General features: G+C 36.4%; 1 protein-coding gene across 2 annotated transcripts; it reads left to right on the top strand.

Moving 5' to 3' along the window:
- Window positions 1-1,123: 1,123 nt before the first annotated feature.
- On the top strand, window positions 1,124-26,116 carry Sh2d1a (SH2 domain containing 1A). 2 transcript variants are annotated; one of them, XM_027433523.2, is made up of 4 exons: window positions 1,124-1,260; window positions 19,557-19,620; window positions 24,961-25,093; window positions 26,079-26,116. In XM_027433523.2, the coding sequence occupies exons 1-4, from the start codon at window positions 1,124-1,126 to the stop codon at window positions 26,114-26,116; spliced, it is 372 nt and encodes a 123-aa protein (XP_027289324.1). The 2 variants fall into 2 exon arrangements, with proteins under 2 accessions (XP_027289324.1, XP_027289323.1); XM_027433522.2 differs by having other exon boundaries at window positions 24,961-25,102.

The following is a 26,116-nucleotide window of genomic DNA, read 5'->3' as shown; positions in this document are numbered from 1 at the left end:
TAGGAAGTGGTCTCCCCCAGGAAAGAGTGCACCGATTGGTTGTCCAGTGCCAAATGGCTGTTAGCCCTGAAAACATAGATATAAATAGCATTATAGAGATTCAACAGGTTGTAATTAGGAATTACGTATGTATATGCATATGTATTACATATGTATATATGTATATGCATGCAGTAAGAGCAGGGAGGGATATTTGGAAGGGTTTCAAGGGTGAAAAGTGAAGGAAGAAATGTCGTAATTATAATCTCAGGAATTAAAGAAAACTAAGAAGCACCAATAAAAGGATGTGCTCTTCTTAAACTCTTCAGCTAGATCAATCTGGAATAGTTTTTTTTAGCACAATTATGGTTTTTTTTTTGTGTGACTGAGCTGATACTTTTGGATCTTGAACACAATATTAAGTTAAAAATTAATATTTGCTTGAGCCTATGCTTATTCAAGGATTAGGCATATAGCTTAGTGGTAGAAGGGTTCATCTGTGAGGCCCTGGATTCATTCCATTATTAGCATTGAAGAAAAGGAAGCTAGTTCAGGAAGATCTAGTCCCAAATACACACAGTTCACAAATACTTGGAGGTGCTGTGGAAGCCTCATGAGCGTGTTCTGTCATGATTTTGTTGTCCCAGTGTCTTTATGCGTTTCTTTTGTCAGTCTGTTTCTGCCCCTTATGATGCCACCTCTATCACTGATTCTTTTGTACACTGGTTAAGGCAAGTCATCGCTGATGGCTCTGCAGGTTGCAGGGACTACACAAGAACAAAAGCATCACCAAATTTCTCATCTTTGTGCAAGGTCTGCCGGAGATGAGTACTCTTCATCTCTCAAATACTACAAGTGTTCACCTTTCCAGTGTTCCCCCTCACCAACAAGGAGGAGCAGGTGATCAAACCCCACGACGAGTTTGAAGCTGCTAAACTGCTGAGCTGGCCTTAATTGAAGTGTGAGAAGAGGTTTTAAGGCAGGTAGACAACATCCTGTTGTTGGGGCGCTCATCTTTTTTTCATCCTGGCTGCCCTGGGAGTCAGGTGGCTGATTGTGACTGGTAACCACCGCAGCAGCAAAGGCAGCAGCAGCATTTCCCTTTCACCGTCTTCCTCTGGGCCTGTACAAGAGTCCACCAGGCATGGATGCAGTGACTGTGTACCATGGCAAAATCAGCAGGGAGACTGGGGAGAAGCTCTTGCTCGCCACGGGGCTGGATGGAAGCTATCTGCTAAGAGACAGTGAGAGTGTTCCTGGCGTGTACTGCTTGTGTGTTTTGTGAGTACCTTGTGGTAGTGGCAGTCTGGTAGCACGCCTGCCTTTACCCGCTGGGGAGGCCTGGAAGCAGGGGGCACAGGGTTACAGCTTTTAGTTAAGGTAGTCAGGGACACAGACAGCATCAGGGACTCTTGAGTATTCTTCATCTCTCATGCCTGGTGCCAAGGCTTCCCCAGACCCAGCTCAAGGCTGTTTTGGGTAGTACTTGGGTATAGGATGCTTACTGGGGATTTCATCTACTGTGTCTCACCAGTGTGTTTGTGGCAGCCTCTCCTGTACTAGAGTGAGGATTTTCTGGAGCTGCTGAGATGCCTTCCTTTATAAGAGAGGCCAAGGAGTTTAAAAACGTGGAATGTAACAATTCCTCTTTGCTCTTTGTCTGGACTGTTTCCAGCCTCTTGTTCCATTTTGAACTAGATGGAGCTGCATCTCGGCTCTCTACCTCCCCGGCCAAGCAGATCTGAGATCGAATCCTACTATAGTCAGCCTCTAAGCTTGTTGTCTCAGCAAATCAATCTCTTAGTCCTTGAGTTTTCTTATTTATTAAAGGGACTGTAAAGATGAAGTAAATCCACGCTTTTAAAAACAAGTACACTCTGGGCTTGGCACTGAGCAAATGTTCTGTAAGCTATTGGCTTTAGTTTATTATTATTGTCTTTTTGGACAACAATTTATTTCAGTACTCATGGAGGCATTTCTGCAAAAGGACCTAGCTCAAGCATTACTGAAAGCAGGGTAAAAAAAAACTCACAAAATCTTCACTCTAGCACAGTAGAGTCTACATAAAAACGAAACAAAGGAAAATGCTTTGTAATGTGTTCTGGACATGATGATACACTACAAAATTTTGAAGTACTTTCTGGGACAGAAAATAAAGATTAAATTATGGATGATGTGAGAGGATTGCCATTGTATATTGGTTTTTTTTTTTTAAATGGCCAAGTCTTATTTGTGGCAGTTTTCAGATCAGGTTAAATACATTTATCATAAAGGCTTAAAGTTAAATATGTGGAAAAGTAATTTTTCAGTGTTGGGGACAGAACCCAGGATTTTATGTCTACTGGAAATTGCTTTTGCACTGAGCTAGACATCAGCCTTGGGCTTGGACCTTTACGTTCTCAAGTGGAACCTTAGGAAGGACAAGAAAAGCCAATGAAGATCCTTGGTTTGATTTTTTTCTTGTCAGAAGATGGAGGATGGTGAATGAAATGAGCTGCTTTGACTTAGCAGCGGGTCAAGTAGCATGCTCCTTAAACTAAAGGCAAAAATGAAGGTTCAAATGAAGCCTGAATAGGGGGGAGAGAGCTGGAGACAGTATACCCAAGACTTCTACTTTATAGACCACCTTTGTTCCTGAAGGTCACCATGCCTGCTCCACTCAGGATTTTACACCTTCTGTTCAATCTTCACCCCTTGATTATTCTAACATTTGTCCGTGTTGCTATCCCACTATTTTTATTCAAGGACCTTTAAACTTTCTGCTAGCTTGTTTACTTATGTATGTGTTCTACCACAAAAATACCTTCATGAAGGAACAAATATTGTCCCCAGTACCAGAAACATTCCCTGGTATATAATGGGCACTCAGCAAACGATTTGTAAGTAACTGAATGAACTGTTAAGGCATATTGTACTCTACTACAAAGAGCCTTGGGCTGACAAGAGGCCAGGGTTTGGGCTCTAGGGAGTCACTCAGATTCTCTGGGCATTTCATCTTCCATATATGTAAAACAGAAATCTGTTTCTTTTCTGTTAAAAAGATTGCTGTAAGTAAAAACCTGAAGGGAGGAATTCTTAGGTTTTTAGGCAGGTAGGTCAGGACCATGTAAGGAATTTCTCATCATTTTAGTTTTCACTGAAGGTGAATGCTGCGTAAATGCAAGGTTTTGTTGTTGTTGTTGACTAATTTTCCCATGAAAATAGAGAAGTAGAGAATTCTCCTCCTGTCATATGGTTTTTCCCGAGTTATGACCAGGCTACTGTGGAGGGAAGAGTCAAGATTCTTTGCCTTTGATTAGTTCTTTAGTTATTTTGGAGCTGGGTGTCCCTTTTGATACACATACATATTTCATTCTCTCTTACTGGCACTCCGTGGTACTCGCAAAATGTTATTTTGGAACAAACTATGCACACTTAATTCAAAATACTGGGTTGTATGATACAGAGTAGGAATAAATAGAATCATATGTGTTTGAACAAACATGCAATACTTGCAGTTAACTCAGTGCCACTTTGTTCTATCTTTTGTTTATTCCCATTAACCAAGAAAGCTTGCTTCAACTTCAGTTTACTCGATTTTAACTGTATGTTTCCAATTGTACTTTCCAACTATATATTCCTCTTTCCCAGATGAAATCCCAGCCGTGGTCCTCAGACAGGGCCTTTTCTCCTGTTAGGTTCTTAAAAAACAGAATGCTTCAAACATTGTAAAAGGTTTCCACTTATATAATTGCTACTCTTCATCAACAATACAAAGCTTTTCTTCCAATTATTTTCTCTAAATGTAATTAGAATTAAAATAATTTGTCCAAATAGTCCTTTACACTTATTTGTGATATTAAAATATGAAAACATAGATAACGGAATCAAAGGAAAAAAATCACTTATAGGCAACTACTATTAACTTTTAAGTAAAATTTCTTCTATTTTTTAATAAGATGAATACTTTTGAACATGTACATGCTTTCACTACATTTTGCTGTAATTTACATGTTGTATGAAATAAAAGCTGATCCATACGTAATATTTTCACAAAGAAATTCAAGACATTATTTTATAAGGGTTGTATTTTAGTTCAGCTAAGTTGTAAATAAACCATATTTTTCTTGACCAACCTATTTTATTTCTTATCGACTAATTTTGCCTTTTGACAATTTCATACATTTCCATCAGCCTTTTATTTTGACACCTGAATCATTCAATACTTTTCAGTTATATAGTGTACATATGAATGATTACCATAAACATATATTCTAGTTTATATGTGTAATTTTCATTAACAATGAGTATTCTTGTTAAAAATAATTCCCTTTGAAATTTGATTTCTAATTTTTTATTATATTTATACTCCATTTTTCATATTTTAGATTTTGTTAATGACACTGAATGTTTTTGATGTGGTTGTTAAACTATGTTTTCCCATTTGTGAATGGGCTATTTGCATACTTTTAACAGTTAATGATTTGGATCTTACTGCTTTTCATAAACACACTTGTGCATGCATACACACACAAACACACACACACACACACACACACACACACACACACACACACACACACACAAATGCCCAAGTACACAGACATATCTTGTTATGTTGCAGACCTCCTTTCTCAGTTTGCTGTTTGTTATTTAAAACTTTTAGTACTGAAATGCCTCATTCAGCTTCTTCATGTTTAATCTCTCCCTTTGCTTTCCAGCTCCCAGAGATGCATAAAACTTCAGTTTTTGTTTTAAATATGTTGTTTTATTAATTTTAATTCTATCCTTTAATTTCATTTGAGTTTTATTTTTCAGGGAATAAAAGACCTAATTTGATTTGTTTCCAGGTAGTTATCAGTTGTCCAACATAGTTTACTAAATTAAACTTCCATTCTTCATTTGTTAGGCTATTTTACCAAGTACTAAAAGAGCTGAATATTTACAATATTGTTATTGTTTCTGGACTATTTGGTTCAGTTGATCTATTTGTGCTTATCTTAATTGAATTAGTGTACCATAACTTTCAAACATACTAGAAAGCTATTAGGCATTCTCATATATTGGTTATTTGTGATGGAATAGAAAATGTTTTTGTTAGATTGGATTAAATTAATATCTATAGTAAATTCAAGAAAATTTTCATCTTTAAAGAATTTACTCTTGTCAAAGATATGGTATAAGATTTTATTCTCTTCCATTTTCTAGGAATATCAAGTTTCTTTCATTGAGGTACATGTAATACCCTCACAATTTTTACTTCAATATGGATAGCTACTAAGTACTGCTGCCTCAAAAACTAATTAAAACATTTTAAAAATAAACTTGAAAAATAGCATATTTCCACAATTAACATCCCTATATGCTAGGTGACTTTTTTTTTTTTTTACTTTTCTGCTGAAAGATTTGGAAGAAGAAGCACATTTATAATTCTTTAGTCTGGAAAACACGTAATGAGGCAATTTTTCATATATGTCTTTGGATAAGAGAGTTATTTTTTGTCTTTTTCGAGGGGCCAAATTGATGATTACTTTTCTCCTTTGGTAGCATGCATAGTACCTTCCAGCCCCATGAGATAGCCCATAGAGTTGAAGCTCTCAGGTCTGTACCAGTTTGACTTCCCCATGATTCTTGCCTCAAGTATGTGATGTTGTCAGCAATAGGGTCTTACTGTCAAGTTCTGAAGGGTAACCAAGAGGATTGGCAATAGCCTGGAATGTCTGGTGGTCTATATGAGCTCACTAGCCAACAACTCAAAAAAAAAAAGAGACAAAATCCATTCCTGATACTAGGCATTTCATTTGGTAATATATCATGTCTAGTTGTTGCCTTGTTATAGAGTAAATCCCTTTTAACTCATTTATATATGTGTATAGGTATATATTTTAGGAAACATCTATATTAGTAGATTTACTAATGTACTAGTCATTAGTAGATGACTTTTTTGAGAGGTCTTTAGTGTTCTTTATCCCTTTATATCTTCTACCCTGCCTTCCCACCCCTACCCCAATTTAGTCTTTCCTGTTCCAGTATTCCTTTTTGATTATTTATACCTGTGTATTCTGTCTCTCCTCCCTTGAAAGTTGCCATACATGGTCCCTTAGTAATTCCATGACCTTTGTGAGTATTGCTAATGAAACATACATCTTTTTGTAGCTCATTCCCCGTGAAGGGATACCTTGTTCAGCCTAGATAAAGGGGGGAGGGCCTTGGTCCTGCCCCAAATAATATGACAGAGGTTGATGATTCCCCATCAGAGGCCTCACCCTCTCTGAGGAGTGGATGAGGAGGTGGGATGGAGAGATGGAGAGGGGCATGGGAGACTGGAGGGAGAAGGATCTGGGATTGGTATGTAAAATAAGATTTTTTTAAAAAAAATCTCAAGATTAAAGCTAGCAATCACAAATGGGACAAAACCTGTGATGTTTGTCTTTTTGAGTCTAGGTTAGGTCACTCAGAATAGCTACATCCAGCTCCATATATTTACCCGCAAATTTCATTTTATTAATAGCTGAATATCATTCCATTGGTAAACAAATCACATTTTTATTAACCATTCTTCAGTTGATGGACATCTGGGCTCTTTCTATTTTCTAGCTATTGTGAATAGAGAGAGCAGCAATGAAAATGGATGAGCAAATATCTCTATAGTAGATATGGAGTCCCTTGGACTGGAAATAAAGTGCCCACCACACAGCTGTATTCAAGAAATAGTAGAGATATACTACAATAAAATTCCAGCTTATCAGCTATAATAGCAGGGAACAGTGTGGCAAAGAAGAGTATGACAATAAATCAAGATTATAAAATTGAATGAGAAATCCCACTTTAGTTTACATCATTTTAGATTTCTCATTTATTTACTCATTTATGTGTGTGTGTGTGTGTGTGTGTGTGTGTGTGTGTGTGAGTACATGCATGCTACAGCGTAAGTCAGAGGACAGCTTGCTGAAGTTGGTTCTCTCCTTATATCATGTGGTTCTCAGACTTTGCGGCCAGTGTCTTTACACTCCAAGCCATCTTGCTCACTTAGACATCTGCTTTTGAAATTCTACTGGCTGTTCTTATTGGTGTCATATCTTCACAATAAGTTGGGTCACTGACATTATTTTGGATTTTCCATGTAGAATTTATTAATAGTCCAATGAGCCCAAAAGCCATCCCAGTAATATTTGTCACATATAAACTTCAATACGGGCAATTCACTAACAAATGTGTTAAAATCTGACTCTGGTTGACAATGTAAAATTGAAGCTTCAAGATTCATCTAAATCTGCCATTTAGTTTAAACATAGAGGAGGTCTGTATTAACCCCCTCTTGGGCTCTCCTCAGCTGTTTTCTCTTCAGCTACCTCTCCTATCTTCTCCTTTAGCAGACAGTTCTAGTCCAGTGTCCTAACAGATTCATCCCTTTTTTTTTTTTAGGGGGGGATTATACATCTGAGATTTCCTTTAACACAAAACTGTTAATACGTTGCCACTAATCTAAATGTCCCATCCAATGGGGATTAAGAGTCAATTTCTTCTTTCAAGACCCTCTGAGTATACAGTCAACACTGCCTCTTATCTGGTCATTTTACACTGGTCAAGTTTCTGAAACTTTCTTTTGCCTTGGATTAACATAGTTTTACCATTAGTCTTGATACTGAATGAATTTAGATTGTACTGAAAATTCATATCCCCTCCAAAAGAATGAAGTTTCCACAACAGAACCTTCAGAAACCTCTTGAAGGAAAATACAGGTTTGATAATGATGACTTTGCATACATGGGGAGGTTAATCTGGATAAAAAATATTTGTTTAAAATTTAGCTACAGCAGGTATGGTAACTTCTGCTTGCAATCCTAGCCCTTGGGAGGTGAGTCAGGAGGATTACTATGAGTTTGAGGACTGTATAGTGAGTTCCATACCAGCCTGAAAAAAGGATAAAGGCCCCTCAAAATCTATTGCATGATTGTGTTTTAAGTGTTATATATAGCATTAGGACATGTAGATGAGAGCATGGGGACTAGCTTGAATTATTTTCAATGTGATGTAGAAGTCATATATACTTCCAGCTTTTCTTTTGAGAAGTCCTTTAATTGACATAAAGAAAGTTATTGTGGTTTTGTTGGTTTTAAGCAAAGTTCTATCCATCACACATACCTATAAAGAAAAGAAAAAAATTAAGCTGAGTGGCTTTGTACTTGCCCATTGCTAATCTGAACACAGTTTAAAGGCATAGGGTACAGGGGCTGGAGAGATGGCTCAGCGGTTAAGAACACTGGCTGCTCTTCCAGGAACCTGGGTTCAAATCCCAGCATTCAGTGCTTCTGACACCCTTTTCCATCTCCTCTTCTTTTGGTCTTTTTCTTTTTCTCAACTAGTTTATTTTCTATTTCCATGTTTGTTTGTTTTAAAATCTAAATTCCTATATGAGGGACAGCATATGAGGTCACATGTCACATTTTCTTCATCCATTCTTTCACACTAAGATTGATTCCTTAGCCTTTATAATATAAATAGCACGATATTGAACACAGCAGACTCTTTGACATACTAGTTTCATTTGGATACACTCCCTGTCATTCTATAGCTGAGTCATGCAATACTTTTTAAAAGTTTTATTTCTCGAGGAATCTCCTTCCTCTTTTCCATAATCATTCCACTGATTTACATGCCCACCAACAGTGTACAAGTGTTCTCTTTCTCCACATCCTCACAATACTTATTTTTCATCTTTTGGGTAAGAGCCACTTGAACAGGTGTGATTTCAATTTTCATTTCCAATGATTAATGATGTTGAATCTTTTTCATGCATTTGTTGGTCATTTTGTATGTATTATTTTGTGAAAAGTCTGTTCCAGTCCTTTGCCCACTGTCTTTTTTAAAATTATTTTTATTTAAATTAAAGACAATCTTATTTTACATACCAAGTTTACATCCAAGTTCCCTCTTGCTCCTGTCCTCCAATTTTCCCCACCATCTCCCCATCCCACCTCCCATCCATACCTCAGGGAGGGTGAGGCCTCCCGTGAGGGATCATCAAAGTCTGTCGTGTCATTTGGAGCAGGACCTAGGCCCTCCCCTGTATCTAGGCTGAGAGAGTATCCTTTGACCACTTTCAATCTTTTTTCAATCTTAGGTATCATGGATACCAACCCTTGTCAGGTTTGCAAAGGTTTCCCATTCAGCAGGTATGCTCCTAACTATTATTTCCCTGTTTCTGAAGAATTGTTTATTTTGATGCAAATTTATTTCTACTTTAATCACACATTTTTGAGGACATATCTAAAAACTATTCCCTTATTTTGAGTAATTATTACTTGTTTGGGGTAGCTAGCTTAATTTTACGTTATCTATTGAAACCTTACTTGTACTTTTCATTTATTTCCCCGGAGTGTAAGAAAATAAACAAGGTTATTTGGAAAAAAAGATACGTATACTGTTACAGCTTTTATTAACACGTCTTACTTTCCCCCCATAATAGTGATTTTCTACAGACAGAGCATATATGTTGCTGCTTTTGTATTTTTTTTTCTCGAGACATGGTTTCTCCGTATTGCTTTGGAGGCTGTCCTGGAACTAACTCTGTAGACCAGGCTGGCCTCGAACTCACAGAGATCCGCCTGCCTCTGCCTCCCGAGTGCTGGGATTAAAAGGTGTGCATCACCACCACCCGGCTATATGTTGCTTTAAAAAAAAGCATATTCCATGGCCAGGGAGCTGACTCATTGGTTAAAAGCATTTGCTGCTCCTCCAGTTGATCTGAGTTTGGTTCCTAGCACCCATATCAGGTGGCTCACAAATGCTGTGACCTTAGGAATACAATTTGAGTTCTGCTTTGGACTTTTCCCACCCATGGCACATTATTAGGAGAGTTGTCTACAGAGGATCATTGATTAGCAAGTGCTATGACTTAAAAGCAGAAGTCAAATACTGCTCATTTATTTAGAAGAGACACAAGTTTGTTCATTCAGAACTCAAGGACTTAGGGTGGGAGCAATTGTTACTATTAGATACCTTAATCATGAGAAGATGGATGTGCCATTGACACCAGCTTGTTTGGAGACTGAAGAAGGTAAGAGCTTTTGAAGTGGTACTCAGGTTCCTGCTGCTTAACCGAAAGTGAGATAAGATCAGATTCGTTAGGAAACAATTTTCAAAACATACTCATTTATTTTGACTAAATGAAGCTGAATGATGGTAAGGAGCTATATCCATTGTATATTTTGAGGTCCATTGTTTAGATTCTGGAAAACAGGTTGCTTGCCATTTTGCTTAAATTACTGAGTTTGTGTGTAAATTATTGTGTATAGATTATTGAGTTGGTGTATAAATTATTGTGTTTGTGAATAACTGCTTGCAGTTTTGCGTGCACATGTGTGTGGAAGCCAGAGAATAACTTCTGGTGCCCTTCCTCAGGAGTTCTACATCTTGACTTTTTGAGACAGGGATTCTCACTTTCCTGAATTTCACCAACTCGGTTAGGCTGGCTGCCCAGTGACCCTATTTCTGCTTCTCCAATACTGAGACTACAAGTGCATGCCATCATGCATGGCATGGGTTCATGGGATTGAACTTAGGTCTTCCTCTTGGCAGGCAAGCACTGTACTTTCTGAGTTATCTCCCAGCTCTATTGTTGAGATTTTAAACACTGGTATTTCTTCATCACCCTTCAATTTATTGTGCATCATTCTAATTAATTACTTTCCAAAGGGAAAAATAGAACCCAGGGCCCTGCTTCCACCTCCATTTTGCTGGATGGCTTCAAGAAAGCACCTTAAAGCCCATGTTTCAAGTTCTCATAGTGAAAAACCGAAATCAAAGCTCTTGTCTTATTCCCTGTAGAACACTTACTGAAATTGGTGTGCTTTAAAGCAGATTTAAATTACTTAAAAATAAGATCTTAACAGTGAAATATCTATATTATGTTATGGTAAGCACATTATATATGAATCAGATATTCTGGTAAAGATACATTACAAAAATAAAACATATGTTTTATGATCACACCAACATTTAAATTGACCCTTTGTTCAATTTCCCAAGTCAAATGAACCGGATTAGAGTGTTTTAAATGTCTTTTGTAGTTCATTAGGTAATTAGTACTGATGGATATTGATTAAAGGTGTAACAATTTAATTCAAATATTTAAAGACTTTTTCATTCTAAAGGGATTTAATGCCAAATGTGGCCAATGAACTAAGCACAACCCTCTCTTTCTAAGAATTTAGTATCATCTGCTCTTTTAAGTTTAAACACAGTGATTTCAATAGACTTTAGTATGTTGCGTAATCAAAGATTCGTATTGACCCAATCCTGTGCCTAAGAACAGCAACAGTAAATAAAGTAAATGAGACCAGGATTATTTTTCTATATCCAAATTCAAATTTGTTTGAAAATTCAGCATAAAGTTACCTTAATTTCTACTAAGGAAATATTTATTAATAAAATTTTGAGAGGTTGGAGAGATGGTTAAGAGCACTGGCTGTTCTTGGTAGAGGAGCTGGGCTTGGTTCCCAGCAACCACATGGCAGCTCACTACTGTCTGTAACTCCACTTCCAAGTGAACCAATACTCTCTTCTTGCCTCCATGGGCTCTGTACACACATAGTTCAGATACAATTGCATGCACAATTATCAAACATATAAAATAAAAAATCATTATAAAAAACAAAATCATGTAGTATTTTTCCCTGGTGCAAGAAGGGACTTTGAGAGCCTGTCCCACGTGAAGGGTTACACTCTGGCCCTGGACACATGGGGAAGGGCCCAGGACCAGCACAGGAAGATTTGGTGGACTTTGCAGAGCCCCCATTGAGGGCCCTACCCTGCCTGGGGAGTGGTGGGTGGATGGGGTGGGGGTAGGTTGGGGGTAGGGATGGGGGTGAGGGGAGGGAGAGGGAGAAGGGACTTACATGTGAAACAAGCTTGTTCCCTAACTAGAACTAATAAATAAATTAAAAAAAAAGAAAATCATGAAAAAGTGTTCAGTACACTGATCACCGGGGAAATGAACATGAAAACCACAAGATTATTCCATCCATCCAGTAAAAATAGATAGATAATAAACGCTATTATAGCAAAGAAGGCAAAGATAACAATGCTAATGAGGAGGTAGGAAGGGGGAAACATCACACACTATTTACAGAAATGTAAATTAGGACAATTGTTATGGAAAACAGCATAGAAGATCCTCAAAAAACTAGAACTACCACATTATCCAGTTATCCACTCCTGAGTATACATTCAAAGAAAATGAAATCAGTATATCAAAGAGACATATCAACTCTCAGATTCATTACAGCACTACTTACAATAGCCAAAAAATGAAAACAACATGAGAATGAAGAATGAATAAAGAAAATGGAGACATAAACCATAAAGGGAATGAAATCCTGTTCTTTGCAAAATGTATATATAATTAGAAATCATTATACTAAATGAAGTAAGATAGACACAGAAAGACATGTACTACATGTTTTTATTCATATATGGAATATAAAAATCATTGTTCCCTTGGAGACCAAGAGTAGTGTGGTGTGGTTGCCTATTGGGAAGGTAGAGGGAGTGTAGGCTAGGGAATGAATGATTGGTGTGCACTAAGTGTTCTAGTTTACCTTCTATTGCTGTGGAAACCACAATGATCAAAAGCAGTTTGTGAAGGAAATAGTTGATTTTACCTTCTAGCTTAAAGTTCATCATTGAGAGAAGTCAGGGCAAGAGATCAGGACAGGAACTGAAGCAGAAACCATGGAGGAATGCTGCTTACTGGCTAGTTCCCCATGGCTTGCTCAGCATGCTTAGCCTGCTTTCTTATATAACTGTACAGGGGTAGCAGCACCTGCAGTGGCTAGGCCCTCCCACATCAATCACTAATCAAGAAATTGCCGACACAGTCTTGACTACAGGCAAGGCTGATAGTCGTGACCCTAGCTTGCATCAAACTGACAAAAAATTAGCCAATATAGTAAAGTAGGAACAAGAATTTCTGATTTGCTTATGCACAGTTGGATGATGATAAATAATAGTAATGTATTGTATGTTAAAATTGTACATTAATAATAGATTGCATGTTAAAACATTATATGTTTATATCTCAATGAAATAACAAATGGTTGGATAAATATATTTGTCTTGATTTAAACATTATGCAATATATACGTGAATCAAAACACCAAAATAACTGAATATGCATCACTTCATTATTTTGCATACTGGTTAAATCAACTTACTTAAGCACACATTTTTAAAAGTTTATTAAGCAAATTAAGTTTTAGTATCATGACCATTGATGTGCAATAAATCCATATCCATTATAGCATGAGAATCAAATGAGCATAATCCAACTAACATTTTTATTGTGTCTCTGGTCTGCTTTGGTTATTTTATTTCTCAACATTTCAGTTTCCTCGTTTATAAAATTCATTTTATCATATAAAAATAGGTCTTTTGGAGTGTCCAAAAGATGCAGTTCATGGACAATGGAGTAAATTTATACCTCTAAAATTTATGTATTGAAACCCTTACCTTAAGTGTCTCTAGTTTGTAATAGGGCCTGAGGAGGCAATTAAAATTAAATGAGTTTATAAGGATGGAACCATAGTCTCATACATTCTGTGACTTTGTGAGAAGAGGAAGGACACATGTACAGACAAAAGGCCACATAAGCACAATGAAGGTGCTTGCTTATAAGCCAAGAAAAAGGGCTTCAGAATAAAATTTACCATGGTGGCATCCTGAACTTGGACTCTCAGGCTGTAAAATTGTAACAAGCAAATGTCTGCTGTTTAAGCCACCCAATTGTGGCATGTTGTTATAATAACTTCAGTAAGCTAAGACAGAGATCAAGAAATCTTACAGGTGGTGCTGTAACATAGTAAAATGCTTTGGTCACTGGGAGAAACTGGAGGTTTATCCTCACTCCCCAGATTGCCATGAAGAAAATGTTGGTAAAATTTCAAGAACTATAGGCAGCAAAGAAATGCTGAGAATAGGAGAAACAGTCTTCCATATGGAACAGCACACCAATTTGTTATCCAATACCAAGCAGCCAACCCTGGAAACATGCATACAAGTGACACTATATGGACTGAACAGGATGTATGTATGTATGTATGTATGTATGTATGTATGTATGTATGTAGTATGTATGTAGTATTATGTATGTATGTATGTATGTATGTATGTATGTATGTATGTATGCTGGTATGCAATAACAATTAATGGAAAAAGAGGCCATGGATGTGAAAGAGCATAAGGAGGGCTATATGGGAGTGTTTTCAGGTACTGAAGGAAGGGGATAAATGTTGTAATTATATTATAATAAAAAATGAAAACATAAAAATTATGGGTGCTAAATGTCATTCTGATGAAATCTCAGAAGGGAAATGAGGAGAAAATGATTGAAAATTGGAAGAAATATGATCATTGTTCTAAAGTAGCAAAGAACATGAGTAGGCTGTGTTATAATTTTGTGGAAGACAGAATCTGTGAACAATGAAATTGGTTGTCTAGCTTATACCTCTTATATTACAATATAATATACTATTTCCCTTCTTTTCCTTGCAAACCTTCCCATACACTCCTCTTTGGTCTCTTTCAAATCCATAGCCATTTCCCATTAATTGTATTCCCTAAATACATAGATACAACCTGCTCATTCTGTTGAGAAGAAGAAATTAGCTTCCCCAGGGAATAGCATAACAGTTGGTTATCCAATGTCAATTGATCAGCCCTGAAAATATATACATATAAGGAACATTATAGTCCTTTTTTTCTTTCCTTTTTCTGTTGTAATGTTGATGACGACCCTTGCTAGGCAAGCAATCTGCCACAAAGCTGTCTTTCCACCTTTAACCTAGCTGTGGAGATTTCTAAGCTAAGATTTGAAGGAATGGCTTGGTTATTCAACATTGCTTATAGTAAAACTAAAGGAGAGAAATGAATTGAATGAAGAATAATTTTTAAATGTAGGAATTCTCAGCTTACCTATAATGCAAAAACATTAGGGGCCAGTAATAGACTGCTGTTGTCTGAACTGTGTGTCTCCAAATAAGTTTAAGCCTTATTCCCAATATGACTATATTTGCATAGAAGATCTCTAGAGTGAAAGGTTAAATTGTGTCATTAAAGAGGAGTTTGCATGCATGTGTGGTGATGTGTCGATAGAATCCAGAACCTCAGCAAGTTGAGGCAGGATAATCATGGGTTTCGAACTAGCCCAGAGTTCATACAGTTTGTGTCAAATAAATAAGTAAATAAAAATAAATAGAGCCAAATCTAATATTATTGGTGGCTTAACAATAATGCGAGAGAACATTTTCTGGTGTTCATGAGTCAAGACCCAAGAAAGAAACCTTCTTTGTACCTTGCCCTTGGAGTTAGCTTCCAGAAATGTGAACAACAACGTCTTTTTATTTAAGACATTCAGTCTATGGTATTGTTTGTGGCAACTGAACAGACAAATATCACATTTAAAAGCCTTGTCATAGAGTAGAATTCATCTAAAGAGAAACACAATACCAATGATTCGAATAATGGAGTCAATATTTACCACATTTGAAAGGACAAACTGATTTGAAGTATTAGCTAATTTTTTCTCTCATTAATTTTATAATTTAAATTTACATATAATTGTCCATAGTTGTGGCATACAATGTGATATTTCAGCACATGTATACAATGTTTAATGATTAAATTAGGGTGACTGCTATTTTTCTCACTTCATTTGTGTTGGTAATGCTCTGAATCACTCTCACTAGCAATATTGAAATACATAATTATAGTTTTTGTTAGCCATTGTCATGGAGAATACTAAAATTGACTCCTCCTGTACATCAGTATCCCATTTCAATTAACTATTCTAATCCTCTATACTTTCCACAATCTGTTAATTATCATTCTTTTAATTTTTATTAGATTATTCACCTTATTTTATGTGTGAGTATTTTGCTTGCATGTATGTATGTGCACCATGTGCTTGCTTGGTGTTCTTGGTGGAAATAAGGGGCATCAGATACCCTGGAAGTGGAGCTACCAATGGTAGCTATTGTGTGGGTGTTGGGAATTTTATCTGAGTCCTCTTAGAGAGTAACAAGTCTCCCTTTTGTCTAAATAAAAATGAAAGGTTTTAACTTTAACATAGACTATATACAATAAGATCAGTTATTAAGTAAGGATTACATTCACAATATCCAGTCCTTTTGTGTCTGGCAAATTTAGAGAAAATATTCCATTATCTATCCTGTCTTAGTGACTCCAAAGTTTTATACCTAATTTACTTTCTCTCATAACTAAGGAACTCTAATTATTTAGTCTTAAACTTCATCAAAAACCCCAGAAGGGCCCAGCATTGGTGGTGCATGCCTTTAATCCCAGCACTCGGGAGGCAGAGACAGGCGGATCTCTGTGAGTTCAAGGCCAGCCTGGTCTACCAAGCGAGTTCCAGGATAGGCTCCAAAACAATACAGAGAAACCCTGTCTCAAAAAACCAAAACCAACCAAACAAACAAAAACCCAGAAGGATGTAATATTACCTAATATCAGAGACATTTGGCTGCCTGGACAGTCACTCAACCTTCCTCTGTAACGTTGGGGCATCCATCATCAGCCTACTGACCTAGAGTATCTAGCAGACTTCTCAGTGAGGCAGGACATTTGAAGGATTGTCCTATGTTGCATTGGCAAAGTTCATCAGTCACTTTCCTACATGTCCTGCAGAATGTCTGGCAAACTCTTAAGAAATTTTGAAGCACTGTCCGGCCTTGTTTGGGCAAATTTATTAGTTACTGCATGTCCAGTTTATACCAGCATACTGTCAGCAGTCAAGGCAAAGCAGTTTCTTGCCCAAATAGCTAGCCCTGTGACATTGACACGAAGCTCCAAATATAGTTCCTTCGATGCCAATCATCTTCTCAGAAATAAATTGGTACTGCCAGATGTGTTTCATTGTCATGAAAAGCCCCATGTTAACAAAACTTTTTAAGTGCCATATTCTATAGGTCTTTGAAGTTTTTGAAGACCATTTATCTATCTAAATAATCTATTTAACCTTGTAATGCGACTATAAGTTAGATTATTACAGATGACTACTAACCTCATTTCTTAATTATACATTGTATTTTTAAATGAGCTGCATAAGCACAGTGCCTAAACAAGAATAGAAACATATATACGGTGTAACAAGATAAATTTGCCTCAATCTTCCAAGACAATGCAAAATATTGGAAATTAATAATAGTCTTTTATTCTATATTCATATATTCTCCTAAATGATAACAAACATCCATAACCCACCAAATAAGCAAAGACCACTCACACCAACATTTGGGAATGTGGGCATTGTTTTCTTGAGACTGTTTCCTGTTGTCTGTGGGCAAAGGCATCTTTAGGGATCCTTGGGAAATTTGAGATACTGACCCAGTCCGGGGAAGACCAGCTGTAATATTTGTTGATAGATATCACCTGTCAAGGTTCAGGAGGTCTCCCCTGATCAAAGCTGATCTATATCAATCCTGAAGGAATCCACAGCCTCTTGTTTCCTGTGAAAACAAAGGCAAAACTGCATTTCCAAAGCAGTACATCTTTTAAATTCTATTTTACAAATTCATTTTTTTACTTCCATTTTAAAGTTAAGGCATTCCTAAAATATCTAGGCTGGCTTATTTCAACAGGCCCTCTTTAAATTCCAGGTCTCTTGGCAGCTCTCCTTTGCTTATCAGCAATCAAAAAAATTAAAAAACAACACAATATTATATAGCATTCAGATTCCCTGTGTAATTCCCATCTTATGTGTTTTTTCTTTTATATTATATTTACTTGCTATTTAAAGACTTTATTATTTTATACTATTTCTTTCTGTGACTGTCTATAGCCATTTCTTCTTCTTTCTGAAGCATATGTGATTGCATATTGCAACCTGTTTAGAGATTTTTTCCATCTGGATCTCTTTTATTGCATATCTCTAGTCTTTTTTTTTTTCTTTGTGAGCAAACTTTAAACTGCTAAACTACATCTGGATCCTCTGCATGGCTCTATTGACTGGCTCCACACATTTCTGGATTTGTGAGAGCCAAGCCTAAAGCTTGAGGCCTGCTTGGAAATGTGTTTGACCAGGAACTGCATTCAGTCCCCAAGCTATAGAATGCCAGTGCCCTGAACTGTGCCAGGCACTTTTTACTTAGGTTTTTGTTTCTATTTAATGCAAAAAATGATGTTTAAGTTCTTTGCTGTAAGGCAGAGTTACTTAAAGGAGCTGTATCCTTTTTTTTCCAGCTTTCTCAGGCCTTAGGGATATTTGAGAACCCCATGCTGGGCAACAAAATATTTCTTTTTTATTTTTGTGGCTTTTTACTCTTGCAGGGGTGCGGGGGGGGGGGTGCACCACCCAGATTCCAAATAAATGACAATGAGGCTTACTCTTTTTTATGAATGACCAGCCTTAGCTTGGCTTTTTTCTAGCCAGCTTTTCTTAACTTAAATTATCCCATTTATTTTTTTCCCCTCTGGCCTTTTATCTTTCTCTATTCTATATATCTTTCTTTACTTCTTACTCCATGACTGGCTGTGTAGTTGGGTGTCTGGCCCCTGGTTTCCTCTCTTCTTCTCCTTTTGCTTCTCAATCTTCTCTTCCCAGATTTCTCCTCCTATTCATTCTCTCTGTCTGACAGTCCCGCCTATCCTTTCTCCTGCCTAGCTGTTGGCCACTCAGATCTTTATTAGACCATCAGGTGTTTTAGAAAGGCAAAGTAACACAGCTTCACAGATTTAAACAAATGCAACGTAAAAGAATGCAACATATCTTTGCATCATTAAACAAATGTTCCACAGAATAAACAAGTGTAACACATCTTTAACTAATATTCTACAACAAGCAAGTGTTTTAACTTTTCACCCATCTCTCTAGCCCTATTAGCCACGATTCTATTCTGTACTTCTTTGAGGTCAACATTTTGCCTTCTTCATATAAGGGAAAATATATACTTTTTGTTTTGCTGTGCTTGAATTATTTAATACCCTGTCCTCCAGTTCTAGTCATACTGCTGAAAATAGCAGAACTTAATTATTTCAAAGGCTGGATAGCATTCTGTGGTGCAGTACTCCTTTTTAAAATTCAATTACTGTTACTACTAAATAGTAATAGAATATTACTATTTATTATGGTGGTAATATCATAAGAATAATTATATTTCACAGCACAATATACTTACATTACTTTAATAATTAATACTATCAGTATTACTGTTAATTTAATTGGGTCTTATTTCAGTCAACCATTTTTATCTTAAGACTCTATGTACACTTAAAAAACAGTAAGACTCTGGTTTGTTAAAAGTGTTTAATTTATGATTTTTTTGTCAGTGACAGCAGGTCTATCTATAGTTTCTTTTTGTCTAGTCTCTCTACTAGACAAATCCTTAGGTGTACTAATTCACACAGTTAAGAAAAAAATCACGGGAAACTGTGGTTGGGCTGAAATGAAATGCAAGCAAATTAAATTCAACAACTTTGCTTCCTGTGACATCCAGTATATGTAACTTTTAAAGTAAGTTCAAGTTTAGAGCATCCATTGTTCTTCTGGAAACCATTGGTAATGGAAATGTACTCTTTCGCAGGTATCAAGGTTACATCTATACATACCGAGTGTCGCAGACAGAAACAGGTTCTTGGAGTGCTGAGGTACAGATCTTTTATTTATTTTTGCTTCTTTGGGTATCAGCAAAATGCTTGAAATTTGGGTTTGTTTATAAAAGAGAAGTCATATCATACATTATCAAAATACTAATCTTATTTAAATGGCCAATACTCAATTCCATAGTTGGTGATTCACTTAGGAGCCTTTAAAAATTTTGGTTCCAGACCTGTGTGGAATGCTATCACTCTGGAGAATGAAGAAATTTGAAGGATCATGTCTAACTTACTTACCGTACCTATAAAAACTTTTAGAAAGCATATACTGAATAATATTGACACGTACATTGGTGCTGTTATGGATACAAACAAACCAAGTGGAATTTCTATTTTCTATTAGTCACTAGTAGCTTTTAGGAGATATAACAGGGAATTAAATTGCAGCATGAGATCCTGGGCCGGGTCCAATGCATTCATGCTCCGTGTGGTTCTTCCTATAGTTACTTTTGATTGAAGCAATTTGTAAAATGAGCCTATAAACATTTACTCTGAGGACTCATTTCAAGGAGTGTAAGATAATGCAAGCAATGAAGCTCTTAGCTGTAGAGTTAGCATCAAGAATGTAAACTACTGAAAACTGCTCAACAATATGATTGTGTATAGTTCAGTACTAAGTTGCCAAGCACAAGAGTTCAAAGATAGAGGCATTTCCAAGCATCCAGGTAATTGATGCTGCTCTGTGTGCATAGGCAAGACTCTCAAAGGAGGCCTCTGAATAATGCAGATAGAGAAGAGGGAAAATTGCAGTTTTTATTTAATAAAAATGTTCTTTGAGAGTTTCATACATGCATGCACAACAAATTCCTAACTGCTATTCCAATGCTTTAAAGGGATGTTTTTCAGAAATTGTGGTTCTCGTCTATCTTAGGACTCCCTGGAAAGGGGGTTGCAGGAAAGGAAGAGGTGAGGGGGTGTATTTCTGGGTACCTATCTGGCTTCAATTGTGAAGTTCTCTTTAGTTTACCTATGAATTGGGAGTTTGATAAGATTTACTCAGAACAAAGGTTTTTTGTGGCTTTGAACATATTTGAATGCCACTGTTCAGTTCAAGGAATGAGTGAAGTCTTTCTACAGAGCTTAGTAGAAAGTAGCATAGAATAACCCATCTTATGAACCACTTCATGATTCCACAATTGTAGAATATGCTTCAGTCGGTTTCTGACTTTATAATAGTCCATCCTGATCGTGGAAGTACTTCACGATGATCTTTTGGAAACATAGATGTTAATATAAACTTCTATTAGTAGCTTAATTAGTCTGTGTATTTAAGGCATTATAAAGGCTAGAAAAAAATTTAAAATGTCTTACAAATTTATGAGTAAAAAAGCAAAGTACAAGTCAGGGGAAGAATAGAAGAAAGGATATGGATAGGTAGGGTTTTAGTTGGGGGGGTGTTAGGGGAGGACGGGAGGGAGCAGGGAACTGGGATTGGCATGTAAAACAACCTTGTTTCTAATTCAAATAAAAAAAATCTGAAAAGAAAAAAAGCAAAGTACAAATTACAAACATTTAAATTGTGGAAATGAATTAGAATAGATTCAAGTACATTCTTATCTTATTCATTGGTTAATTTTATATTTTAAGTTTTGTCTTTAACTTTTAGGGATTTTTAAAAATAGGATTAGTGTTGAAACCCAGGGTCACATGCATACCAGGCAAGTGCTATACCCCTGAGAAATATTCCCAACTAATTTTGTTTTTATTGCCATATATTCACTGTACATAGTAATGTGATTCATAAGACTAGTTTATAATGTGTTTTGGTTGTGTTCTTCCCTATGGTACTATATTCCTCTCTGGTCACATTGTTACTTTATGTCAGGATAATTAATACTGAGATACTATATAAGGAAAAATCAGTACCATTTCTAATCAAAACTGTGTTTCTTAAAAAATCTGTCACTGCAAATAAATAAGCAATTTGATTTATTGTGAAGAAGAGTTGTATGTACCTGATATATGTAAATTTATGTATGGGTTGGTCACAAATAATCCTCTTCCCTCAAACAATACCCTTCAGCTGAGCAATACAAATATTTTTATGGAAAAAATCTTTGATATTTTTGCGATTTAAAAAATTAGTTCTTTGAGAATTTTGTATAATATGTTTTGATCTTATTTACCCTTGTCCTCCAAGATCTGTTCCTCTCTCCCAATCCAGGAAATTTTGTGTACTCTTTGTTTTGATAAATCTGTCTTCTCAATTTGTGCTGTCCAAATATTCTTGGATGTGTGGCCTTCCTCAGAAGCATGATTGATTTACCAGGGGCTATTCTTTTAAAGAAAGTTGGCTTTTCTTCTCCTGGTAGCTATCAATTGCCAGCAGCTCCTTGCCAGAAGTGGGAATTTGTACACACCTCCTCTCTTCATGCTTGGATTTGATCTGGCTTAGGTTGCACAGGTCTTGTGCGTGTTGACATAACCACTGTGAGTTCATATGTGAAGCTGTCCTGCTGTGTCTGGAATACATTGTTTCCTTGTAATTTTCCACTGCTTTATACTCTTTTCACTTCTCTTCCTCAATGATCCTTGAGCCTTGGGAGGAAGGGATGTGATATGGATTCTTAGACACATTTTATAATTCATTTTCTTCCATTTCGCATGTAACATCATAGCACATCATTACATATTTGTAAACATTTTCAGAGGAGGGTCTATTGAGCATAAATATTCCTTATCCTATTATCTGATTTGACCCTCCTTATATAATAATATTGTAATTATTTGCACCATGAGAGCAGAAGATTGTCTTGGGTTATCCCCAAATGGGAAATAGGTAAAAACATCTTTGTTTCATGAAATGCATATTGCATTTTTTCTGTCTACAAAATTTGCCTTCTTGTTAAGGTGAATATTAAAGTAGTGCACAATTCTCAGAGCTCAAATCACCTGGCTGGAAGAAAGTTCTCCAGAGTGTACTGAAGATCAGCTGTGATTCAAAACGTGTTTCCATGGATAATTAAGTGATGGCAGTATGGGAAATGCTCAAATTTGAACAAGAACTGAATTCACTGACAGGATAGTAGCCATGATGCTTTTTTGTGTGTGTGATAAATGTCTTTCCAAAATGTGGTAAGTGGCTTATGTACTACTTTCAGGAAAAGCATTTTAGTTTGACATACCATAAGAAAAGGTCATGTCAGGAACATTCTAGCCTCTGTCCTTAGGTAAGTTTAAGACATGTTTTAGAGATGTGATATTAAATTGAACTTTGAATCTATTGGATTATGAAAGAAAATATTCAGAAAATTTCATTTTAAGTAGAACATTACTGAGGACATTAACTTAGTTCCTGGAGGCTAAAGTTATGATGAATTGTTGATTATCATTTATTAAGTATAGATTGTCAGCAATTCATTGTCAAAAGTGTACTGTTCTCTCCCTCTCTGCCAATTTCTGTGCTTTTGGGCTTTTCTGGGTAGTTGGTCACCAGGAGATTCTTAGCTAGTAAGTGAATTACTTATTAGCCTAAGCAAAGCATCATAAATTAGGTCAGTCATTTGCTAAAGAAATGCTGCATCTCAAGTTCAAATTACTTCTCTATGTCCAGTGGTAATTGTCTTCTCTGTCAGCATTGATAATCAAGTGTTAACTATCAGTCTCCATAGAAATGATGCCTTTGTTGAAAATACATGTATAAGCCACAAGAAACAGCCTAAATGAAGTGTGGTTTCAAATGATTCCCCTCTGGGGAAATATGCAGTCTCTCTTCTGGCAGGTGACCTCAGCTTCACTCGAAACTACTTGGTCTAGTCTTAATCTGAAAGGAATGCAGAGACAATTCTGCTGCTTCTGATTTATGTGTGACCTCAACCTGCTTATTAATTTACTTCAATGCAAGATGATTAGGTTACATGTTTATATCTGTGAAATGAGAATAATTGGAAGAATCAATATCTTCCAATTCACGAGGAAATAGTGAACGCAAGAGATGGGAAAGTGTTTTGAAAAATCAAAAAATGCCCTAAGGAAGAAGTAAGGAGGTATTTTGTAGCCATTTGCACGCCTTTGTAATTTGCAGCCTCTGTCTTGAAGCCAAAGAGTTATTTGGGTCTCTGCGAGAATGGCCATGTTATTTTTAGATGAAGCCTCAGCAGAAAATTAGGTCTTCTGATCATAAGAATAGGGATGGGTAGGAGACCATTTTCTGTCCGTTGACACTGGATAGATGAACACTAAATTACAGCTAAAGAGAACATCTACCATGTGTTTATATTGGAAAACTCCCTACTCACTCCAAAGTAGGCAATGACCAAGAGTAACTTTGGATAGTCAGTTATCTCGAGTTTAAAGTCCAGTTGACAGAAGTCTGTGTGCCAGCCTCATATTTTCTCCTTAAATGCTAAAAACCAAGCAGTTCCCATCTCAAAAATCTTCCAGATGGAATAGCTGAAAAACAACTTTCTAAAAAAAAAAAAACTAGAAAGAAGCAAAACTAGTCATTGTTCAATTGCTCGTAGCAATACTATTTTATTTTCTGTAAAATGACAGTTTTGAGCGGGTGCCTAAAGCACAGCTCATAAGCTTTGTGGGGAATGTTGATTTCAGGCAGTGTCCTTGTGAGAGCACAGATGTCAAGGAAAGAATACATTCTTAACAGCCACCTGCAAATTTGATCTCTTTAAAAATGAACAAATACATAAATAAAGATAAACTTGTATAGTCTTTCATTTACATGTCATAGAGGAAACCTTGTCATGGTGCAGGGCTGACTATGCAAACAATTTGGGCAAAGAACACAAAATTAACATGAAGGATGATTCAGTATGTATTATGACGTAAAATAGTATATGCATCGGCCAGCCATGCAGTTGTGTGTATCGTAACAGTCACTTTTTAAATTTCCTGTGTAATATTTGATATTATAAAATGAGGATGGGGGACATGTTGTTGGTTGTTGTTTTGATTTCTCAGGCTTTTTTGTTAATGACCTGTAGGATCTATACATTTTTTTTATGTTTAACTTCATCCCCTCTGTTGCTGAATTCATTGTGGGTAATGGCCTGTACATCCTTAGAGGTTCAGGATGTATGACGGGTAGCAGTCAGGAAGGGCAGGGCTGTGAGAAAGAGCTTGTACAAACTAGTACTACCCTTGGGAGAACTGCAATGACAGCTCATTAGCTCCTCTTGCAAGGAAATTCAGCCAAGCAAAGTAAGCTCTTCTGGATGTTGTTTTCATTTCTTCCTTATGTTTTCAAATATTTGAGCAAGTTACACAAATGTTACCTCTCTGAGCATCCCTCTCACATGTTATAGGTCTTTTTCTTTCTTTTTTTTTTTAGCATCATGAGGCAAATGAATACTTTTTTCATCTTTTATTTTCCAGACAGCACCTGGGGTACACAAAAGATTTTTCCGGAAAATAAAGAATCTGATTTCAGCATTTCAGAAGCCAGATCAAGGCATTGTAATACCTCTGCAGTATCCAGTGGAGAAGTCCTCAGCTAGGAGTACGCAAGGTACCACAGGTGTGGACACCTGCTTAGTTTTCAAACACTTGGGAAGCTTAGATTTAGGGGGTCAACCTATTCATGACCACATAAGCAGCAGGAAGATCATAAGAAAATTTCAACAAGGAGGTAGCTGCAGCCAGAAAATCAGATGAGAGGTAACTATGCAAAAAGGCTCTACTATGCTGTAATATACACTTTTAATAAAACTGTAGAAAAGTCTATGAGGCCAGGATATTTTCATCTCTTTATTTCTATCTCATTCCTCCTAGTCCCTTTAGTAGTACCTAGTACCATTTTGCTTCAGTAACCTATGCACATATGATTTGAAAGATGGGATAGTTCAGGGAATATGTGGGTCGTCTGTTCCCTTTTGCTTACTAAACAACCTCCTTTGCCCTTCTGGCACAGAAAGGCTAATGGTAGCCTAGTTCCTGTGATTCTGATTTCTGAGCTGATGGTATTTGAATGAATGAAATTTTACAGTAACAAAGGAAATCAAATTAGTACTCTTGGGTGCTTTACTGACATTCATGATTCTCTTGAGCAAATATATTATTAGTGAATATACTGAGCTAAAGAGTGTGCACCAGCAAATTGATGACCCTATCTATCTGCTGTTCTTGTATGAAAACAGATTAATATTTTGTTTTGAGTGAGAAGATGTACCTTGATTGTTACAGTTAATATTTATGATAAATTGAGTTTTTATAATTTGGGGGATAGGGAATCAGGCTCATACATAAATTGATAATTAGACTCAAATGTGAATTAAATTAATGACTAGTTAGCCTTTGACATAGAAATGTAAATAGAACTCCAATTTAGAAAGTAGCTAACTTTCCTTCCTGTCTAGTAATTTATTTTTTATGGTGGCATTTTAAACAATAGCTGCTTGAGGCATAGCATTGGGTTGGATATTACAAATTTGAGTTAAACTATCATTTTAACACTGCACAAACTTCTCTTGACTTTTGCTAATCTTTTTCTTTAGGGAGAAGTGATTCTGATGTCTGCCTGAAAGCACCATGA

Source organism: Cricetulus griseus, chromosome X, assembly GCF_003668045.3.
Source record: "Cricetulus griseus strain 17A/GY chromosome X, alternate assembly CriGri-PICRH-1.0, whole genome shotgun sequence".
Classification (NCBI taxonomy): domain Eukaryota; kingdom Metazoa; phylum Chordata; class Mammalia; order Rodentia; family Cricetidae; genus Cricetulus; species Cricetulus griseus.
This window is presented reverse-complemented; position numbering and strand designations above follow the sequence as displayed.

What these genes read in the sequence shown, in the direction of transcription:
- Sh2d1a (XM_027433522.2), top strand. Translation starts at nt 1,124, where the DNA reads ATGGATGCAGTGACTGTGTACCATGGCAAAATCAGCAGGGAGACTGGG. An exon ending in GTGTACTGCTTGTGTGTTTT is followed by an intron (nt 1,261 to 19,556) that starts GTGAGTACCTTG and finishes ACTCTTTCGCAG; the next exon opens with GTATCAAGGTTACATCTATA. An exon ending in GAGTACGCAAGGTACCACAG is followed by an intron (nt 25,103 to 26,078) that starts GTGTGGACACCT and finishes CTTTTTCTTTAG; the next exon opens with GGAGAAGTGATTCTGATGTC.